General features: G+C 36.8%; 1 protein-coding gene across 1 annotated transcript in view; it reads left to right on the forward strand.

Annotated features, from left to right (window-relative positions):
- Positions 1-578: 578 nt before the first annotated feature.
- Positions 579-24867, forward strand: part of rtn4rl1b (reticulon 4 receptor-like 1b) — a 131962-nt gene continuing 107673 nt past the window's right edge. Inside the window, exon 1 of the mRNA XM_043258182.1 lies at positions 579-841. Within this exon, the coding sequence (XP_043114117.1) occupies positions 829-841 (13 nt within the window). The 5' untranslated portion in view covers positions 579-828. The remainder of the gene's footprint in view (positions 842-24867) is intronic.

A 24867-nucleotide genomic window follows, 5' to 3' on the forward strand; every position in this document is an offset into this window, starting at 1 on the left:
GTGTCAGATTATTTTGGGGAGGGAGAAAGGGAAAACAACAGTCCATAAGTGGATTGAGAGCCCCATCAGCTCAGAGGCATCACAGGCACGCGCATCTCTCAGCTGGAGCGCATCATCTGTCCATTCCGCCACTCACTCACCGCGCACGATATGTGAAGGTGTAACGCTCACACATGTGATTTGTCTGTGTCCCGAGACCCGCAAAATCTGGTCGAAATGCTTTCAAGAAGGTGGATTGTTGGAGATTTTGTATGGAGGCAGCGGGACACCTCCCCATAGTTCGGCGTAGAGTCTCTGTGAAGAGTGCGCGAGAGACCGACACCGGAGTTGCCGCGGCTCGGATTGAGGACCATCTGCTGATTTTCCCCAACAGTCTGTGCTTCAGAGGGATAACCGACTCTCAGACGCGTCAGTATCTGGCAATAAGAGCTTTTAGAGCTTTTCGGGATAACATACCACAATACCGCTTGCTCCTCGGCGGTCGCTGAGACCTGAACTACACCACCAGGTGCCCCCGCTTAATCTATTCACAGGATAACAATTAATACTGCAGAATGTGTTCGTCTCCTTTTGACTGCTCTCAGTTGCATCTAGTGAAATTTGTGCTCGGGACCGCACAGGATGAAATGGACATCAGCACTGAAATAAATTAGCCAAATTGAAATTCAGCGAGAAGTCTCATCCGTGCTAGGAGTACATACATTTATGTATTCTGATTAAATCAGACAACGTTTGATAGATCGCCTGGCATCTTACTGACAGTGTGAAGTCTGGAATACAAGAATAAATGAACCTGAGTGGACAGACAGAGAATTAACCATATCCAACATGTTTAAACGGGGTAAGTGCAATTTACAACTTTTATTCCTGCTGCTTTGAAATAGACATAAGTTGAATTTTGATGTGAGTAATATTCATAATTAATAATAGAATTTTTAAAAATTGGGAAAAATGTAATCTTGTGTGGAATCACAGCATGGTAGGTTTATTTATAATTCTAAATGATAAATGCTTAAAAAGAAATGTATTTTTATTCATTGTTGAAAACAGTTTTTTTATTATATATAAGGATGCTTGTTGTAGTTATAGCAACAATTATAAAGTGATATATAACATAATTCTTAACATATATATATATATATATATATATATATATATATATATATATATATATATATATATATATATATATAAGCAAAAATGACAGAGGTTTTATATACATAAAAATGCTTGTAGCAGTAGGTTTTGAAAGTTTATGTAGCAGGCTGTTAAGTTGCTACAGCTCTCATCCATGATTATTTCCCAGAATCATGTGTGTCTGCCCCCGGGTAAGCTCAGCGTAAAGCAGATGTGTTTGAAATATTCATCATCATATCATGAAATATTTTCTTAAGATGCTAGTGGTGGGTGCCGCACTGCAGTTTATGGCCGGTTTTTCATCAGAAAGCATTGTGCTGTCTGCCTGGCTCCAATATATTTCTCTTGGTGGCTTAAACAGGTTTGGCTCAGACAGTCTGTCACATTTATTTATGGACAATGTTTATGATGAAATGGTGAAGTGTAAGGAGTGAATGGTAAGTCGATAGATTAACTGGTTAGTGCTAAAGATGTCGGTGGGAGACACTTGAATGACCTGAAGATTGTTTTTGTCAGTTTGTTTTTGCTAGATCGGTGGTTGTCAGTCCTGGTCCTGGATACCAGTTGAGCCTTATTTAACACACCATCAGCTCATTACTAGAGGCTCCAGGACCTCAACAGGGTGTGTCAGATAAGGGAGACATCTAAAATGTGGGATCAGAATTGACAGCCATAGCACTAGATCAAATCATACACAGTTAAACAGATCATAAATAGGATCCTACTGCCCCATTTACTGCACATTTAATGGTCTCTAGACCTTTTGCATGCCACTATCACAGACGCTGAAGCTCTCGGGTTGCTGACTGCATAACCATATAGTGAGTCAGTCTGGAAAACCGAATTTCCTCGGAGGAGGCCCAAAGCTTAATGCAGAGACAATTGTTATTTCAATAGACTTGGCGTAGGAACAAAACACACCTATCAAGCCTCTCACAGCACACTAAAGACCCCTTATGAATGCCTGTAAGGAGCCTGTGGTGCAGATATAAGAACAGTGGGTTGGTTTTGAACTGATTTGGATCTGATTTTGAAGTTCACTGCTACAGTGTGGTTTTGCAGTATCTTTTTGGAGATATTTGATCCGGCATATTTTGGGATACACTGTATTTCCTTTTTATGTAATAGTAGAGTTGTAACCACAGATGAAAAGTTTTCTGAGTATTATATATAGAATTCTAAAGTCAGGGGTCCATAAAAATGCATATTCTTACCAAAACTGCATGTAATTGATCAAAAGTACAACGAAACATTAATATTGGGAAATATTATTGATCCTTTATATGATTTTTAATCAATTCTTGTAATGTGCTAATTGCTGCTTGAAAACTGAAAACATCTTATTATCAGTGATGAAAACATTTTTTTTTTTTTTTTACATTATACACTCAAAAATTGGGAGCGCAATACAAAAATGAATGTATAAAAAAATAACTGAAAAGAAAAATCAGGATAAATTCTTCCTGAATAAATGAGCATTGCAAATATTTAATATCTGAAAAATAGGAACTGTTTTCTTTGTTTAAAAAAATCGTCCAACTTTTGAACAGTAGCGTGCACACACACACACACTTTATATATTTTACGCAACAAACTTATTTCTAATTAGTTAAACTTACAGTTATACATCAGCCTCAGTCTTCCCAATAAATGACATCAACAAAATGATCTAGATTTGCCAACAGCTGTCAGTAACACCACAAAGGCCGTAATGGAATACCTGTTTGTGTGTGTGTGTGTGTGTGTGTATTTTTTTTTTTTTAATTCATTTGGTTTGGGTTTTTATAATTACGAAGAAAATTTGTTTTTAAAAGTCAGATGAGTTGCTTTTAGGCTAATGAGGTTTCTTTGCTCTGTTGGGTATTAATTGGCCTTTCACTTCAGAGTGCATCAGAAATTACAAAAATTCTGCAGCTTTCTGTTGTGTCTATGAAACATAAATATAGAAGAGTGAGATATAGAATTTATCAGATGCTATGCACTAGTATGGCATTTTCCAGAAACTTCTGGTCTGTCTGGTTTTGTGGCAGTGTGCTTGGTGCCAGTGTCAGCAGGGCTGTGCTTTTCTCCTAGTAAGAGGTCCAATTTCCTGAAATTTCTTCCTCAATTTCCTCCCAAACTCACTTAAACACACACAGGCATGTTTTGGTCTTGGCTGTTTTAGAAAAAAAGGGCAGCCACACTTATCCTGCCCATCTCTTAGACGGCCTCCTATTTCTCTGTCTCTATCTTCTGCTTGCACTTCACAATTTCTGACAGGCGTTTAAATTGAAACATGTATATATGACGCGACATGGTATATTCAGTTTTCAGATGCTTATCTGAAAGCAGTGCTTCAGACCATAATTGGTTTGTTGTGCTGAGTTATCAGTATAGAGAATGGCCTCGTTTTAAAATTCAGCCTTGAAACGCTGTCAGGTCGGTAATCTACATCCGTGACAAATATATTCCGTGTTTGAGTGGATCCAGTTCATTTCGGCTCAAAAAATCAGGCACAACCCCCACACCTGCAATCCAACCAGAAACATTTCCCTGCAAAACCCCTGCAACGAAATGAGAGAAATAACTCTTTTGTGGATTAGCTATGATTACACAGCTGTGAGTGGAGAAACTAGGTATTCAGACGTGATCCTATACAGCGCTGTTATGGGCAGATGGATGGGAAAAGAGAGCGGCAGTTGGTAAGCAAAAGAGGCAACACCTGTGGCCTGACACCACTCTCCTGCACAGCTGCTCATATTCCCCATTTCTGAGGCCTTCACTCATCACAGCAAACACCCTCAGACTGAAATATAGAGTAACTAGAGACAACCTTTCCAGCCTGCACCTGCTCAGTACTGTTATTTGGGCTACAGGATACCCCTTATTATTTGTAAAAACCTGATAGCGTAATTTCCAGCAGCAACATTTTCGAACAGGTTTCTGAAAAACTTGCACACTGTTGGTTAAGCCTGTTAACCAACTTGCTTATAACTGTCACTTTGCAATAAACTGGGCTAGGAATAAATATTTTAACATTTAAAAAAAGTCACACACTTCACATTTAACACTTAAAGTGCCCCTTTTTTTGAAAATGACCTTTCATGCAGTGTGTAACACGGTGAAAACATCCTGCTTTAAATCTGAAAGTGCACCGTGTGTACAGTTATTGTCTCTTTCAAAAAAGGAATTGACTGAATCATTGAAACGAGTGTTGGTCTGAATGAAAATGCAAATTCATTCTTTGCCCCTAGGTGCTGCTTTTAGAGCCGTAAAATAGCTGTTTCCCTGGTAACGCTGTACACAAAGCAGCACCGTGCTCACAAGCTCCGCTTTATCACGCATTACAGGCATGATCAAATGAAAATGAGAACAATCTAACAAGCGTCACACAAAGGAGGGGTTTGAAAAATGAATCTCTGAGCCAAGTGTTTGGCAATGAGAAAGTAAGTATCAATCAATCAATAAGTAAAAATCAATCAATATTATAAGTATGAAAGTATATGAAAGTATTGTTTGACTTTGCATGCATGTCAACCTGTTATTGGGGGACTCCCAAAACCAAAATATGAACCTTTCATTACCCATAATAGGGACACTTTAAATGTTTACCACAATTAGCCATATTTATTTTCTCCATAGGGGAACTAATATTTACCAATAACTTCTAAACATTTCAAAGCAGACCTACTGTGAGCTACATGGTTGCTAATTGATGTTATATGCTTTCACTGAAGCTGCATAATTTAAAATTATTTTTAAATAATCATGTCTAACAGCTGAATTCTTGGTAAAAAAAAACAAAAAACAACAACATTGCCCATGATTATGCAGTGAAATCTTGACCGATGAGAGAATTGTGACAAGCACACTTTAACGCCTACCTGCTCCTATGAGACATTGCAAATAACTTTGATTTAGATAAATTTGATTGTCATCTTGTATTGAATTTTTTTTGCTTTTTTGCACCTTTTTTGGCTTTATTAATGTTGTGATTTACTCGTCACATAACTTATAAGTAAGATTTTATTAAAACTTGAGAAATGGGAAAAATATTGACAGAACTTAGGCTGCTGGAAAAGTGGGTGGCCAATGTTGACTCTATTACATGATCTTCTGACAGTCTGATATTTGATAATATTGACCATCATCCACTTATTGGATACAGGCTACTGAAACAGGCGCTGTGTTCATGCCTCTAATATAACCCTGCATGTGGACTTGCTTTCACATTTTAAACAAACATAACTGTTGGCCTCTGACAATTATCAAATGTATTGAAAATAACCTCAGTAGACTTTAATGTATTGCTTTAATATTGTGGCGGTTTTGTATTGTTGCTAGTCTGATTGTTTAGTACATTGAAATGAACTACTTTTTTTGCATATAAATACGTAGATAAAAATACAGCGTAAAATAATTTTAACTCACATTACACATTATTCTTTTCTCAGAAAAAGATAAAACGCTTTTTGCTGGGGATCAGACTTGCTTTGCTCAAACTTTATAGGAACCCAACAATATTTTAGTCACCGTCATGTTGTTGCAAACCTGTAAGACTTTTGAGAGATTTTTCATTAAATTCAAGCATTTTCTGCCTCTTGAAAGACAGCAAGGCAACTACCAGATTCAAGGCCTAGACATGATTCAGGATCATACTAATCCATGTGACATCAGTGGTTATAAGAGAAGTATTTTCGCTTCATAAAATTACATTTGAACCACCGATGTCACATGAACTATTATAACAACGTCCTTGCTACATTTCTGGGCTTTGAACTTGGCAATGCTGTCTATGCACCATCGAAAAAGCTCACCGATAATAAAAATATCAAAATATAAGTTGTGTTACAAAGATTTTACTTGTTTGGAATGACGTGAGAGTGAGTCATTGATGACAGATTTTTCATTTTTGGTGAAGTATCCCTTTAAATAAAAGACATGTTTTAAGATCTGTGCAATTCAGTAGTTTTAAGTAGTAATACACAGGCTCTGATCACATCACTGGACTTCAATTACCACACAGTTATGAAACATGCCTCAGACCTCTCTGCATGCCGAACAGCTCATTTCCTGAAGGACACTCACTGAATGACAAAAAGATGAACGTGGAGGCCAGCAAGCGCCATCGCCTGTCATCCTACCCCGTCCCAAGGGAGATAAATTCTTATCATTCCAGCTTTCTGTAATTATAAGTAATTAGTAGCACAGGAAGTGGTATTTTAATGAGAGTCATTCTCTACTTATGTCCTCATCTTTGTGCACCTTTTCGAGCAGTTCAAACCGAGCACAGGATGCATTTGGTACGGACCAGAATGCACGGTTTTTACTTTACGAGTGTTTTGTTTTTCTTCTCCATGAAGCTGACTTTCACTGGCACTAGACTGATGGCGGTACGTTGTAATAGTTAAGACGGAATGAGTTTGCAATCCGGATGCTTGTAGCTGACATTTCATCTTGCAACAATGTTCTCATTAACTCGTAATTCATACACAAACTATAATTAAATACACATTTCCTGGCTGCTGTGGTGTCCAGAAGGGAGGAAGTCTCCAGCGTAGCATGTGGCGTCTCTAAATGCCCTTTACCAACACCTGAAATCTCAGCACAAATATCTTTCCTCTGTCTTTGGAGTGGAAATTAGATGCTGGCTTGGTCATTAGTGGATGATAATGAGGTAAGAAAGACAAACAACCCTAAGCCCTGTTGGTTTTGTTAATATTAATAATTAATTTCTGATTAAGTGGCTAATTGCGGTGGAAAGGTCAATGTCAATGTAAGGTCCGTTGATGTGAGAAGATGAGTAGAGTAGAAATGAAAGGAAATTCCATTTTTATTTATTTATTTATTTAATAATAATGATAATAATAGTAATAAAAGTAAATTCAAAGTGAATTAATTTTTTTAGTTAGCGTAATGTACATTAAGATCACATTTATATGTAATTTTAATTCAAATTTAGTATATAGTAAACTGATAAAAATGACAGCGATACAGTACAAAATAATTCTGTTTTTTAAATAAACACTGTTTTTAGAAATTTGTATTCATTAAATAGTCCTTAAAAATCTTATTTTCTTTCCTCAAACATTTATTGCAAAGGATTCTTGTGACAATGAGGACAAATGCAGCTTCGCCATTACAATAATAACATTTAAATATTTATTTATAAATATGTTAAGACAGAAAATATTTATTTTAATTTTAAACCAACTACCACAGGTAAGTTGTTTCTTTGGTCATGTGTTACCTGGCCTATAGGGCAGTAAGTAAGCCAGAATTATCACTGGTGGCCCTTCAGAAAAAACTACATGATGCTCTGAAAGGATATTACAGTGCGACTGTGTTGACAGTCATCCCAAGCGTTCTAATACTCCACTGACAGACCCACCTGAGAGATTCTTTCATTCCCATAGTGCCATGACCAGTGAGTGCTGAGACAGAGATGTTGTCCTCCCTGCAGGCCTTGGCTGGCATCTGTCACATTGCACTACTAACACATGACATGTGGATGGCGCTGGCTGAGGAACTGGATAGTCATCGGGGAAACACATAAATTCCAGAGAGAGCACGCGCGAAATTGAAGCAGCCATGCAAAGATATACGGTACACTGCATAAATCAATGTATATGCAAGGATAAACTCACACACAGCTACACGCATAAACCATGCTTTCTCTTAACTGTGCTCTTAATGCAACCTTCAGAATCTGTTCATTTACTTATGGTACATCATGCAGGTTTTATGTTCCCGCTGTGTTTAATGCAAATTATGGAAACAGTATCTGCAGTCCAGTCCATTTTGGTAAAATCTTTGCCTCTGATTGAAGTCTCCTTTATGGGTTTGTTTAATTATAAAACTCTCAGCATGGAGCTTATAATTGCAAGATTACGGTCATATCATAGTTTCTGGCTGAGTCGTTTTTAGGCTCCGTCTTGTTCCCCTCCTTTACTTTTTCTCTCTGGCTGCTTCTCTCCTGGGTCTCTACTTCTATCAACGCTTTCTTCTGTGATCTAGTAATGGGACATAATATAGAAACTGGAGATGTGAATGGGATAATAGTCACTTTCTTTATGTTGAGACAAACCCTATAATAATCTTGAATCGAGGCCATAGATGAAATCTCTGTCATTGCTGGGCATCTTTTCACATCTTACACTCAACTCAGATTGAATGAGAGATTGAGGCGCCGAGAAAAAGCACCAAATAAGAGACAATACCTCGGTGTTATAAGGCCTTCTCTTGCCTGCAGGATCTTCATTGTATGATTGAAGCCAATTCAAAGATCAGCATTCCCTCCAAGATATTCTATCAATAACTCTACAGTGGGGTGTCTGGCACACAGTCCTCCTGGGGGCAGAAGGAGCCTGTTTATCTCCAGTTAAAAGCTAATATGGCCATATCTATGTTTAACCTTATACACGAAGGAAAATAGCTGTACGAAAGAAAAAGCAGAAGTGAGATACATGTAAAGTCTTTGTTTTTTCTTCTAGAATTTATTCTAGACATAAGTTAGATTAAATAGAGATCAAATTGAGATTTTTTTTTAAATAATCAAAATCTAGAGAATTTATATCTATATCTTTTTTTCTGAGAGTGAAAGATGACATAAAAGCAATTAAATTAAGAATAATTATTTTTAAAAATCAAGAAAACTCAGATATTTTATTGAATAACTTACAGATTTGAAACATAATAAAAGGTACAATCTTCAGGTACTATTATGTACATTTTAGGTACAAAAGGTACCTCCCTAGTGACAGCTTTTTGTACCTTTATATATAGCTTTAAAAGCAATTAATTTTGTCGTAATTATGTAAGAGGTACCGCAAATCGGGGAATGGAGTTCTTTGGATATGGTTTTGGACACATGTAGACCTTGAAGTCATAAAGGACCCTTCTCTAAACGTTTAGAAAAGATTTTAACAAGATATCTGTGATGAGAGACAAGATCTAAAAGCATTTATTTTAATAATAAACTGAAAAGAACAGAATATCAGGTAATAGGCCAGGTACAGGAAATCAAAACACACATATCACAAAGAAGCATGGGAAACCAGGTCTTAAATATAGAAGGGATAACAAGGACACCTACACCGTATAAAGACTGGCTGTAATTATGCAGCAGGTTGCAGGTTTACTGTATTTATTTATTTATCAAATTTATTTATAACAGTTTGTTCAAATATAAATGAACGTTAAACATAAACAAGTATTTATCTTTGCAAAATAAAACTATTGAAAACAGCCTCATGCAATGCATTCTTGGAACCAGAAATCCTCACCAACCTTTTTCAGTTTTTTTCTGATATTGGTTCCCAAAAATGCTTTGCATGAGGCTGTTATTTTATTTATTTTTAAAAAGACTTTTTAATGTTTAATGTTCATTTATCTTTAAACAAACTGCTGCCTGTAAATAACATAAATTTAAATCTACACTAAGTTACTGGCATCCGGTATTTTCTACAGATTTCTTTTTTACAGTGTAGAGATATAGTCAAAGTCAAACCAGTCAGAGAAGAAACTACAAAATGACTACAAACTGGCACAAGAAGATAAAAAAAAAAGTCCAAGGCCAAGCTAAAGGCAAAACCTGAAACAATGCTATAGTTGTGTTTGAATGTTCCTTAGATAAAAATCTGATATAAAAAAATCACATATTTTAATATGAAGACATTCTCTTTTATAGCTCTTTACTCTGTCAACAGTTGTGTCAAAATTATTTTTGCCGAAACATCTGCGACTAAGTTCTCTGTTAGATTCCAACTCTTCTGGAGATATGAAACAATAATCTTTGAGAAATAAAATTTCCTTTGGGCATCTATACAAGGTTATCACAGGTTTTTACAAGGGGCTCGATACACTTTACTACATAAAAGACAGAAACAGTAATATATTTACTTCAACAAAGGTACTGCTGCAAACATCCACTCCGTGATTGTCTTGACAGGGCTCTGCACGCTTGTGTGTCTCATACATTACCGTTTTGACATTAGGGCAGGTCATCAAATGTTAAACTGCTTCCTGTGCAAATAAACCACAGATAAATCTCCCAAATCACATACTGAGTTTGGCAAATATTGTCACTCAGAACCAACCCCCCTGGAAACCTCTGTGCCCTTTACACACACAGTTATGTGTGCCTTCTCAAATCTATGTTCTAGGCAAGATTTTAATTTGTATTCATCTCTGCATCCTGTTTGGTACTTTTGCTAATATAAAAGACATTTTTAATTAAATTCTGAATGCACAACCCTGGCCTGAATAAGTGTGCACAATGTCAAGGTCTGCTTCTGAATTAGCCTCTCAACAACAGTGTGAAGGCCACATGTGATATTTCTGCATACAATTCAACAACAACAAAAAAATACGGTCTGATTTACTATTGACTCGAAATACAACTGATGAGTCAATTTTTATTTTGACTCCTAAAAACACACATTGCTTTATGTCAACAGCAAACAGACCTGTTGGATTCCACCATATATATATAGACTCCAGAAATGTATTTTTACAATTGGACCTTGACTGGTTTTCAGGTTGCCCGTTCAGATTCGATTTCATTGTTCTGCATATCTAATATCTTGCATCCCATTCTCTTTATATCTCTGTATCGTTGTGCACTCTCAAACACCTATTAGCTTTTAATAAAAGACACATATCAGCTTCTGTGATGAAAATTCACATCTCTTACCTTTTCATCCTAAACAGCATTATTCTCAGAGCAAAAGCCATTAAAATAAAATGTGTACATGCATAAAGTTTCTTTCCCTGGATTTGGAGTAGATTGAAATTGATATACAGACATGAAATCAGCTTATTAACACAGGAGGCCACTCAGCTTGAGTGAGACCGCTGTAGTTGCTAGAACAGTGTGAGACATTCAAAGCACACAGTGCTATGGGAATGCAAACCTCCCAGTGCTGCCTGCAGCCCACCTTAATTGCCATCCATATCTGGTGACCAAAAAATCATAGAAACGTGTGGACTGGCTTTTTGTCATGGGCCAGCAAGCAACCACACAGAAAGGGACAATTTATTACTTTTTTTTCAGCTCACCCTGACAACCACACATAACACACTAGCATTACATAGAGAAACCAATGGTTATTTTCTTTAAAAAAAAAAAAAAAAAAAAAAAAAAAATATATATATATATATATATATATATATATATATATATATATATATATATATATATATATATATATATATATATATATTAATAATTTAATTTAGTAATAATAATTATAACAATAAATATATTATAAATGATTTAAAATGGTATATATTATTTTATACAAAAACAATTTAGTTGAATTTAATTTTTATGATCGGACTGCATGTGTTGAACACTAAGACTCAATTTTAAATACTATAAAAAGAGATGACCTAGATTGTAGCTGTAATTGATTTGTCCAGTAGTGAAGCTTTTTATTTACTTTCATGACTCTGAAGTCTTTATGTTCTATTTCAGGAAGTGTGATTGAAGCTTTTAGTGTCAAGACAACCTCTGGGAGAGCCGTTGGTTTAGCAGATTTGCCCTTGTCTCTTGTAGCACAGCCATGTCAGTAATTCATCTAGTATAAACAACAGAAGAGCAAGTGAACGCTTTGTGCCAAGCAGCTCATTTACACTTCCATATTCCCCTATGAATGTTGTGCTTTTAGGCCACAATAAACCCTGTTTCATCCCCCATCTGTGTCTCTTCATTTAAAACACATACTCCCAAAACCTTCTCACCAGAGCAAGAAAAAAAACGAATGTTGTAATGCAATAAAAGAAAAACATTGCAACAAAAGAGAGATGCTACAGAGATGAATATTTTGTAGTGAATTAACATATTTTTAGAGGATACAAGGAGAATATATGTAAAATGTAAATTTAATGGAGAGAGAAATGAAAATGAGGTATAGGCTGCAGCTGCAAAGATAGGCATTAGCTTATTTCAGGATATTAACGGAGGGAACTGGTTTTCTTTGTCACAGCTGCTCTCTCCCATGATAGATCAGGATTTTTTCTGAGAAGCCCAGCAACCAACCTCAGTCGGCCAATCGGAAGGTCGTATTCACGGATGCCTTTGTGCCAATCTTTGGGCTAAACATCAAGACCTCACGTTACCAAGGGAGCTGGAACTTGATTTCAATCACTTTGATTATATTTGCATTTTACTTTGCTTAATTCAAGTCTTTGAGAGCCTTCTTTAAAAGCTCACTGCACAAAGAAATGATGAGATTCACTGGAGGATCTTCCATCAGTTGAGATTTAAAGACAAACTGCTGGAAAAATCAGTGGAGAGAAGTGGAGGGGAAGTTCTGATTACAGTATGCAGAGGCTGATTAAGGAAAGACAGAAGGGCAGTTAAGGTTATATTTACTGTCAGTGTGGTCAAAATCATGCAGGTTACCAGCCTAATATTTGTACGTGTGTGTAAAATAGCTTTCAAGATGGCTGCCATGTCAACTGTAAGCACATAACATTAAGCAGGCTTTATACTCATCCTGTACTTCAATGCATTGTGCACATTTTCTTCCTCCAGAGAAGAAAAGCAGTGTTTTCTATCCTTCAGTCCTTTCCAGGTCACATTTTTCTCTGTAACAGTTTCATTATTTAAGCTTCCCTTCTATTGCTCTCTGCCTTTGGCGTTCAAAAGAAGTGTACAATGCTTTAGTAAAAGAAGAACTACCTTACTCTGAAACTATACTATACATTATTCACAATAGGTTAGGGTCATAGAAAGGGGCTGTTTAAGCTTTTACACGTAAATGGAATCAAGACATGACAATGCCTTCACAGAACAAAGTCTCTTTTTCTTTAGTTTTCAACATGTTTACAGTTAGCACAGTGCTGGTGGCCACGGGAAATAGTGTTGGATCAAGGAAAAATATTTTTATTATAAATATTATATATATTTTTATTATGAATAAAGTTGCTGTGATACAACCAGTTTCCAATAGTAGCTGGTTTTATAGTTGAAGCCGATTGATCGGTTAATCAAATGGGCTAAAGTCATCCTGACAAGACTAACCTCCAAAACAGCACATGTACTGTATATCTGCAGGATGTCTGTTTAAGAGCGCTTCATCTGGAAAGCATCTGCTGTGAAACATCTCATAGATAAATTTAAAGGGTTGGTTCACCCAAAAATTATTCACCCTCATGTTGTTCCACACCTGTAAGACCTTTGTTCATCTTCAGAACTCAAATTACATATTTTTAATGGAATCTGAGAGATCTTTTACCACAATCCTTACTGTCTATGGAGGGTCATAGAGCTGTCAGATTCCATCAAAAATATATTAATTTGTGTTATCGAATATGAACAAAGGTCTTACAGGTGTGGAACGACACAAGGGTGAGTAACTAATGGCAGAATTTTCATTTTTTTGGTTAACCAACCCTTTAAGATGCCAGTTTTACTCACATTCTACATTGAAGACATCTCAAAACATCTTCCAAATTTGACACGAGATAGGAAGCTTCCTATGTATTGCAGATGAACTAACAACGCAGATGGCAAACGGGGACTGGTTTACCATATTCCTTCAAGTGAATTACAAGCGATTTACATTTAAAATGCTTACGGTTTTCAAAGATATTGTCCAAACCCTGCTAATATTGTTATGCTAATAAGCTCACACAACCACTAAAATTCCCCACGTCCCTTATCACTCTTCTAAATAACAGCACAAATAAACAGCAAATACAATAACAACCAAGACAAAAACGCAGCAGAAGGCCTTGGTCCACACATGAAGTCTCACAACTCTGCTGCAATTATCTTGCTGATTGGCAAGGCCGCTGGCTCTACGCAGACGCAGCTGTGCTGGAGCAGGTGCATTAGCTGCGTGTGTGCGGCTGCGCTGGTACGAGTCCATCCACAGACCCCTACTTCTGCAGAACATGCCAGAAGCACAAAGCAGACACCGCAGACCGCTGCTGCTCTGAGAAGCCGTCACTTGGACAGGTGCGAGCGTTTAACGTAAACAAATGCTTTTACCTACTCCGTCATATGCGACTCACCCTCATTCGATATCCATTAATGGCTGTTTTTGGCAGTTTTTATTGGGTTCCATACAGCGGCCTAAAACATAAACAGGCTTTCATAGACTTCAAGAGGTGCCATTGCATTAAAATTTAAATTGTTTCGAAATGTCACACTGTGACAGTGAGCTTTAGAAAGCCTTGTTTGTGAAAATCTCCCTTTAGCCTTTGCTCATTAGCCTGTTTTAAGGTTACGCATAGGTTTGCGGGTTAACTTTTGCTTGAGAACGATCCTGTAGACGTCACTGTGGGTACCATCTAGACTATTAGAAACGCTGGAATGATGCGTCTGTATTTCCATCCAAAGCCAAAAACTAAAAATTCAGAAAAATGGCCACTGTCTGCTTGTGCTAAAACATCAACTTGACAGAAAACGTCTTTGGAAAAAGTCATTTTTGGAAGTGTAATTAATATTTTAGAGCCCACAGCCTATTTATTTAGATGGACAGGGCGGAGTTTATGACCTATAACGCAACCAGCCACTACAGGGAAAAATAAATGTTTCAGCTTAACTTTTCAGAATGTGTGCAGCACACTTGTTGGAGACATCTATGAAAAAGCTCACAGCGGGATGTATCTGATACAGCAGAAGCATCTTCGATTGTCACTTCATTAGTGTCCGTTAAAGAGGCGACACTGCTGGAACTTCTTGTTTTTAATGTTTTGCTGAGTGATGGTTACGGCTGTCATGAAATTGTATACAGTGTCTAAAACTGACAACGGCAATGTTATTTCTAGCAAATTTACTGTCACTCTAATCTTTTTCTTTATATTACTCTATTTGTTTGTTTGTTTACTGTTTCAGAAAACAAAATCCAAACAACTTTGTCAGAAAGTTATATTAGAATGGATTACGACTCAAACTGAGGTCTAAATGATCAACTTTATACTTAATTATTACTGTCTTACTATATATATTTTATTATATTATATAAATTCGAAATAAAATTATGCATTCACATTCATATTGATTTGGAAACATTTACCAACATACCTGTTCTCCTGATAAATGCATTACTTGCACCCCAAAATGTTTTTTTTTTAACAGTAGTGCCATAGAAAAAATAATCTGGGTTCCCAAAACGAACCTTTCAGTGATCATCTCTTACAACAAGAACATTTAAATAATTCAAAATATCCTTTGTGCTATAGAGGAAAGTTGTATGGATAGAGTTTCTACATTTCTAGGTTATTTGTTTATCCAAACATTAAAGGATCATAGTAAATTATTTAAGCATAACCTAATTAATATTCATGAGATAAACCCTCTTTTTTGTATTCCATTTGTATTTTTTGTTCTTCTTCTTGTGAAATCACAAAGCATATCATTTTACCATTTTATCATTTGAATCTAATTAACTGATATTTTGAGATGTATCTATTTACATGACTAACATTAAAATACTACAATTATATAAAATTAAAAAAAAAAAAATTTTGACGGGAAATTTGAAAATACATTACTACCTGTTCTCCTGTTGAATACATTTAATAAATTATTGTTTATGAAAACCATAACGATCTTGGTACAATACTTGAGTATAACCTAATTAATATTTATTAGCTAAGCCTTCACGTTTTGTAATATCACAACCAGAACATGTTTCTTTCACCAATTGTTCCCTCCACTATTTAAAACAGAGTGCCTTGATTTGAAAGTGCCAGAGTGATTTCTCACAGACATCTACCACTCCTAAGAAAGGTCATCTTTTCCTTTGAGTAAAATCATGTGTACTGTGCAGTTACACACACTTCAGCGTCACTAAAGTTTATGTCAAACTGTCCAAAAACGCATGATGGCGGAAAACATCTGTCACTGTGGATAGCTAATTATTATCTGAACGTGCCTGAAGGTGTGTCAGAAACTCTGTGTTATCTTCATAAATGATTGCCAGCATGTCTCAAGCAAGAAACACAAGACAATCGCCAAGTAAACACATTGCAATTCAAAATGATAAATGGGCTGAAACAGAATAAAAAGGGAGAGGAGAGATGCGATTGATGCATTAATCAGCACCATACAGACACATCAATCTAACTGAAGAACTGCCCATTAATCCCAACCTTGATGCCTCTCAGGATTGGGATAATAGCAGATGGACAGTATGGCCCATCAGGCCTAAAGTCTTTATGGTAGTGTCAATACTACTGGAGTCCCTTATGCCTTCAGAAGTAATGAGACAAAAGCCCCAACCCTGAAAGAGTAATATCATTCATTATCCATGACTAACAGGCTCTCTCTGGCTCCAGTGAGGGCTGTTCCTGCATCCTGAAGTCTGCTGTCATTAGCTGGATGTCTTTATGGACCCCTGATGCAGAGACATGGACGGGACAGTGGAGGAACATGTCTCTGGTGGTCTTGACTTGACAAATGGGTCCAGACCTCTGCACATGGTGTCCACGACTACAGCTGCTGCCTTTTGTCACCTAAAATGCACCTAGGTGGTAGCATCCAAATGAACTGAATTCATACAGATTTATTAACCTCCCTGGAGAAAAATGACATCTTAATAAGCCTTAAATTAGTATATTTTGACATGTTTTTTTTCTGCAAAAATATCTACATTTCTAAATATAACCGAGAAGCAACACTGCATAATGTTTGCTAGATTGTCAGTCTAGTGAGAGAAATTACACTTCCATTCAAGACACAGATTATTGTCATATATATAACTTGTGAAAGAAGAAAACAGAAACACTATCTAAAAACGTGTTATATATGTTGTTTCAGTGCGGCTGATTTACTTATACACTTAGGACAAATATAATTTATATATTTCTGCATCTATTTTGCATAGATGTAGATATAGAAATGTAGATAGATATAAACAGAGGGCTAGATTCATTTAATTCATTTAAAATCAAATGTAAAACATGTTCGTGTTCTAAACCATCATAATGTAACTTTTTAACATTTGTTTTGTTTGTGATTTCACCAAATAAAAAATACAAGGCTTATGAATACTAATTAAGATATGCTTAAATAATTTAGCGTGATTGATTACAATGAAATCTGTATATACATACATTACATGACTAAATCATTATGACTAAACTGCATTAGGTTGCATCTAAGAGTGATTTTTAGAGGTGAAATGTATAATTTCTTACCCGTCTTCCATTGTTTGGACAGACACGAAGCCCTGAGCGAACGTTCTGATTGGCTGAAATACAGAGGCCAAACATTTTTCTGGTGTTTACAGAGCCTACGGCCGTCAGAGGCACAAACATGACTTAATCCCATTCCTGTGATATCTGTTGTACTGGATGTACTGCCAATATATATTTCCTTACAAGGAAAGAAACAACTGCTCATTTTCAGTATTTACAGCGAAAACACAAACATAAAAACACAAATTATGATACTACAGAAACATCCCCACAAAACATGCAACCCACGTGCTTGTAAACCTTCGGGGAAGACCTCCCACACGCATACCCATACGCGCACACTAAAGCGCAGTAGGTGAACGCTAACCTCCGTGAACATGCAGAGGTGCTATAAACATTTGCACCCACTCATGCAAGCAAACACACAGCAGTCTGGCAACAGCAGGCACTGCTTTGCACTGATAGAAAATAAAAAGGAAACTTCTGTCCCATGACCCGTGTATTTACATGTGTCCTTCACTTGAGTGAGATGTTGCTCTCATAATGAGCAGACGTGAAGAGAGAGATACAATGAAAACACGGACAACGCCATATTCTGCTTAGCTACTTCCTCCGTTTCAAGGCCTCCGGCAGGGATATCGCGTGCATGCGTACGAGCGAGCGAGTGTGCGTGCGTGCGTGCACGGCCTCGAAATAAATAATTGATGGAAAAGGGAATTGTTAGCAAGTGCAGGATAATCACAGGGGCTCGGACTAATTGGAGAGTGTTTTTCACCTTGTTGCTGGTGCGAGAGCATTAAAAAACTGTAACCTGAGGGGATGTGAAGTATAGACCAGAGACAAGGGAGAACGGGAACGCAAGACGGATTGTTCCATTTATGATAAAATTCAATTAACGTTAGACTTCCTTCAGAATGAGGGGGAAAAATAACAGTCACAGATGAAAAGCTAAACTGAGCACTCTAAGGCCCAAAAGGCTTTGAGGAGGGAATTCACTAAAAATCAATTGCGCCGTTTATTTGCACATGCAGCCTGCATTGTTTTAGCACTCAATTCCAAAAACGAATTATGCAAGTAATTTAAAGGAGCAAAAATGCCTACTAAACGTCATGCAAAGTGCACAATGCAATTTGCATGCCGAGGAATATCGCTATCTCCTGTACTTCACAGTGTCGCTCCACTACTGCAATCCAGGCACCTGGATAAACATTATAATATTAATAAACTAAAAATTCTAATAAAATAGAGCCGTTATGTCAACGAACTGGGACATTTGGCCATCTCAGTGGCAAAAAGTGTTCACATTTACTTGTTTTACACATGACATATGCATTATTTTAAAGACATCTCAACTCGTATTGTAAATGTGTTAAATGTTTTGGCACTTGGCACGAAGAATCACAGATAAGTACAGCATTTGTTGCATGAATTTGCCCCTTTTTAACACATTTAAAAGTGTTGATTTGGGTGAGAAACTTATATTTGTATCTTGTCGTTTAATAAGATTAGTTTAGACAGAAATTGCCTTTATGAAGACGTTGAGTTTTGACTGCTTGATGATGTGATGAAAATCTGGCCTTCATAAGCATAGCTTACAGTGCATGTTAGATACTGTGTGTACTCCATTTTGACCGAGAGCAGGAAGAGCGTGGTATGTGTTGTGGGTGAACTACAGCGCGCGCCCCTGAGAGTTCAGTCGAACGGTTATTGTGTCCTTTGCATTTAAGACAGCTTGTTGATACAGAACGTTCGATGTTGCAAGCAGAGTTTTTCCATCGCTGTGTTTTTCAATCTGTGCTTTTGCCACTGCCTGTTGGCTTGCTGCAGGATTCTCTCTCTTCTCTCCTCTCTTCATGCTGAATTATTAAAAAGTGTTTTGATTCACTGAATGATTGTGAATCTGGGGCTGCGTCTCTCAGCAGCGCAGTCGCATCACTTGTTTTTCGTTCTTCAGCTCCCCTGCTTTCCGCACCCTGTTTAGTCACGAATCAGCCTTTTTTTTTTTTTTTTTTTTTGTGAATTGCTACCTGTCGAATGGGGTAGGCGTTTTCCCTCCAAAGATATACCCTGATGTCTACCCCCTGCCTGCGCGCTGAGCTATTTCTCTACATCTACATTCAGGTCAGCCTATAGTGAGAAAGAAATAAATAAAACAAACAAATAAATAAATAAAGTGAAAGAGAGAGAGAGAGATCTTTTCATTCCCAGAATGCACTGGGAACTGCTTCCAAAATGGCACAGGATGCTTAAGTACTGTCCCTGGGGATGTGAAACTCCTTCCCAGACTTTCGATGAAAAAAAAGAAAAAGAAAATAGCCTCAAATATTCCAAGCTTTCCCTCTGTGAGATCTATATATCCATATCCATTTCTATGTATCTATGAATACGGAATACATATATAAATTTGCACTTGAAAAAAGGTCTGTTTTTTTGCGATTCAGTTTGGTTCATTCAAATAATTTGGAGTGGTTTCTCACCCAAAAATATTAAAGGGTTATTTTATGAGGCAGAAAACAAAAATAGCACTGGATGAGGTGGATATTTATCTATAATACATTGCAGAAGACAAAACTTCTCTATTTTGTTTGTCTATCATGTAGTAGCTTATTATCGCATGTGCAGCGGTGTCATTTAAAAAGAGCATGGGCACAATTTTGACTGACATCATCCATCCAGTTTTTCTGTATAACTGCGCAAATATCTGTAAACAGATAGAAGTATGGGTTGAAAAATGATTTGTATTTGTTGCAACTGTTCAGCTGGCCCCCATGGACAACACCACCTGGCTGGTGGCCCCAGGTAATTTGATTTTGAGACCCCTGGCCTGTGATCTTCCCTGAACTAATGCAGAATGCTGCCTTGAGCTTGATCAAAGCTGCGAGCACAGTGATGTTATTTTTTGTTGTTTTCTGCTGCTCTCCATGCTTACGCTGTATTCACGTCGGCGCGGGGAATAAAACAAGATCCCTGTAGACATTATGATGGCTAGAGTTAAACCTAGATAACAGAATGTTGTTACTCACAGATGCTTGTACGATACATCATGAACTCAAAGCAACTTGTTTGACAAGCAGACGCTGAATTGCATTTACTGACCAAATTAAACGCATCTGTCACGTAATGGGGAAAGAAAAAAGGCATGATGTGAGCAGCAGTGTTGTTTTATGAGAAGACTGGTGGCAGTGGCGTTTCCTGATATTTCTCAAACATGGCCTGAGGCCCGTTCTATTGCATGAACATGAGGCAGTGATATGTCATGTACTGTAGGAGTTCTCAAGGGGACAGAGGAAGCGTGGAGTATTCTCAGTCCAACCGATGACTTCTCATGACAGTGACACAGGTTGTCTTAAAGAAAGAAAGCTTGACTTGAATTAATGAATAATGATTTGATATTATATTTCAGTGATCAGCTTTTTTTTATGCTGACCTGGTCAGATATTTTCATGAACTGCCTATATTTCCACTGGCCTTGGGTTTTTAACATTGTAACATTGTTTTTAACATTATTCTAGGCAGTTGTATATACTACCATTCAAAAGTTTTGGTTTCATTAAGATTTAATTTTGATCCTTTTATTAGAATGGACAGTGCAGATGAGACAGGGAAAAACATGGTTAGGATTAAATCAAAAACTGTAATATTGCTAAATATTATTACAATAAAAAAAAAGCTCTTTTCATATGTTTTAAAATGTAATGCATTTCTATGATTACAAAGCTGAATTTTGAGCAGCCATTACTCCAGTTTTCAGTTTTAAATAATCCTTCAGAAATCACTCTAATATGCTGATTTGGTCCTCTTTTTCTTCTTATTAACGTTAAAAAGAATTGTGTTATTTCATATTACAGTGCAGACTATGATATATTCTTTAATGGACAGAAAATAAATGATTTGAAATAGAAATGTTTTCTAATATTTAAACATCTGTACCGTCATTGTTAATATGTCTTTGCTGTATAAATTTAAAATTAAAAGTGTAAAATTAACTTATCCCAAACTTTTGAAAGGTAGTGTGTAATTATATTTTTATAATATACATTACACTAAATGATACATTTTCTCCACAAAAATAAAACTTCACCCAAAATTATAAAAAGTTCACTCTATAAACCTGTAAGACTTTCTTCTTTTAGAGTTTAAATATTGTCGTTTTGTTCATACATTGAAAGTAAGTGGGGTTAAATGTTGTTTTAGACCCCATTGACTTTTACTATACTTATTGTTGAGCCCTGCACTTATGCGCAGCCTCTTATTTGCAATGAAAACACTGAACTCTAACGGAGGCATTAAGGTCAATGATCCTCCTTTGCTCAGTCAATATAAATCCTCTCTCTTGGGCCAACCTTCACTTTCTTGGAACTTCTATCACCAATCACTGTCTCCATTTACTAATCAAGCCTATCCATTCAGACACCATCTGCACTCAATAAAAAGGGGCATTTAACAAAACAAGGCTTTACTCTTCTTTTTGATGAAAAAACCCTGTGTGCTTCCATTCACCATTCATTCAGTGTTGCTCAGTGATTCCAGTGTGGTAGGACAGCAGTGGGCTTTATTCATCCCTGCAATGGGGAGTGTTTGAGGGCTGGGTAGTCAAAACAGAGTCACACACAGTGTCCAAACATCAATTGGAAATGCAGCTGTAAGAATGGACATTTTGTCTTTTTTAAAAGAGCCAGTCGACTTATTGGTCAAGACATCAATTGATCATTAGCTTGACAGCTCTTTAGCATGATTTGAATTAAAGAAGTCATTTTTATGATACCAGTTTTTATTAGAGCTATTTCAGCTTCAAGGTTTAGCTGTTTAGCATAACTCTGTTAGCCCTTGCTGGTAAGCACTGTAACTACAACATTTGCCGATTTCTGTCATTACATTTGCATTTACTGAGTAAATGATGACGAACAACAAAAGAGGAACATTACCAGCCAATTGTCATTGAAATCTTTATTGATGGCCATTTTATAATTGGCATGAAGTATAATCTTTTAAAATCTTGGACTTGTATTTTTCCATATGCCATCTTTAATACATGAGCAAAGCTGGTGGATTTCAATTGCGTACTGTTTGTCCATCTGCCATGGAAATTAATGGGAAGGGATAGCTTTCTGCAGGTGTTATAGACCACCTTGTACTTTCCCTATTAAAGCAGATAGGTGTTGAATGACTAGAAAATAACTGCCCTAGGGTTTTTCCAACATGTCTGTGAAGTAAACTGACTTAACACTTAATATGTGCATGCAGGGGTTTCTGCAGCCATGTGTTGAAAACTTGGAAGCAAACTGATCAGTGGTCTATCTGATTGAAAGAGAGAGAGAGCAAGAAACAAAGTCACAAAGTCATACACATTACAATCCAAATGCTTGTTTTGACATCTGACAACAACTGCAAATATCCAAGATGTCGAAAGATTCTGGAAGACTGTTATTTATTTTGAGCATATGAGCGAGAGAGCCAGTGAGGAAGAGAGCTAGTAGAGCTAGTTTATCTTGGGGCAGTTATGGCAATAGAGTAGAAATAAATCTCAAGACTACAATAACTTTACTGTCGTCATGGTCATATATATACAATAGTAAAATATCACAGGACAAAAACTCTTTCTTCTGATCCTCTTTTGACAAAGATCTTACATGAGCTGAATAGCCTCTTTGATGTTTCCTGGGAGAAAAGATTAATAAGACGGGATGTGAAATACATTATTCAGTTCTCCCAAAATGCCTTACATGATACATTAGCATGCTAGGTAGCACTTTTATATGTCTTGTATGTCTACTGTTGCACTGGAAATATTTAACAGACAAAATTGGGAAACAATGGCAATCCTATCAATACTCACTTACCTGTATGACCTTCTTTTTATGTTGAACATAACATATTTGTCTCAGTAGTTATTTGCTTGATTTTTTTAATACAATGAAAGGTAATCATGGTAAAAAAAAAAAAGTCATATTGCTTTAGATTCATCACTGTATGGACAAAACATCTTTTTTTGTGCTCAGTATAAGAATGTAGGTATGGAACGATATTGTAAGAGAGTAAATGATGACAATATTTTCACTACTTATCATTTTGCCTACATTCTCCACCATTTTTGGATGTGTACCTGGAATGGCCCCACATTGGGAGAATGCCTATAACACCTAAAAATGATTCCTGCGAAAGAAGCTCAATAGGTTTTGGAACAGTGCTAATGTTTGTATGGTCCTGCTTGTTTACCCAACTTGGCCCCATTTCAAATTCACCAAATGCAGCCCTTCTTACCACTGCCTCTACCCTCCCAAAGACACGCATTTAAAAATAGCAGCTGTCACCGAGAAAGAAAGAAAAGAAGGATATAGCAGGAGACAAAAAATGAAGGGGAGCGAACAAACACTTTTCAGATTCAAAGCAGCTCACAGGGTCCTTCTTCAACAATGGAAGCTCGCCTCACAAAACCGAAGGTTATACAAAGACGACCGACCCTCTGGGGACAATGCAGGTATTGTGAACAGCAAACGGCATACGCGAACATGCCCAGGAGCCTGTAGTGCTGATTAATAGTGAAATGGCAGAGAGAATGAGACACGCAGATGCCATGATGAAGTGCTTGTGCGTGTGGAAAGGGGCTGGTGCCCTCACGCATGCAGTGCCAGTGTGTATGGTGATATCCTTAAAGCAGCAGGTGAACCGTGTCAACATCAAACTACCATTAATCTGTCGATGACCTGACTCAGCCCATATAATGAATCAAAACAGCTCACTATGTGTATGCTTGTACCGACAGTGGCCCCCACTTGAGACCCTTAAGTCACACTTAAAAATGTCTGAATGCCATTACAATTAAATACTTAATATAAATCCAAGTGGCATCTGCAAACAACTGATAAAGGCATTTATATTTCCACCCACTTGAGACAGTTGAAGACAAAATTTAAATAGTTTTACCCATTCTCATGACAAACCTCCACTACTTTAGTTTCCCTCCATACAATAACAGTCAGTAAGATCAAATTTAGTTTTAGCGTTTATTTTAAAATGTTTAGTTTTATTTATTTTAATTAATCATTTAGTTTTTGTAGCTTTAAAATATATGTAACTTTATAACTTTATATGTAGCTTTAATACTTCAAAACTAATTGTAACTTTTATTTCTGTGCATCGCATTTTAGCTTTATTCCAATTCCTTAAAACATATTTACTACGTTCATGAACCCTATTGATTTTCAGAAACCAAATTATGATATTTTGAGCTTTTTGACCCTACATAGGCAGTAAAGAAACCTAGAAAGGTATTAAGGAGATTGTTAAAACAGCCCCCGAGTCCATATTTTAACAATGGTTTTACTTTTACTAGTTTGGTAACAATAACAGGGTTGTATTATAGTATAATGTTGTTCTTCTGTCTTCCCCTCTACTGAAACATAAGTGCAGCATTTCAAATCAGTCACGTACGAGTTTCCATTACAGTTAGGATACCTCCTTGTAAGACAGCTGCTTATGTAGGCAGCGATGCCTCTCAATGGGTTTGTTCTCAGGTCTAGCTAAATAACGTTTGCTCAAGATGCATGTGCGTAATAGCTCGTCCATTGTGGTACATGTTGTTGCTTGACGGTGGAA

The sequence above is a fragment of the Puntigrus tetrazona genome, chromosome 15 (genome assembly GCF_018831695.1).
Source record: "Puntigrus tetrazona isolate hp1 chromosome 15, ASM1883169v1, whole genome shotgun sequence".
NCBI classification, from domain to species: Eukaryota; Metazoa; Chordata; class Actinopteri; order Cypriniformes; family Cyprinidae; genus Puntigrus; species Puntigrus tetrazona.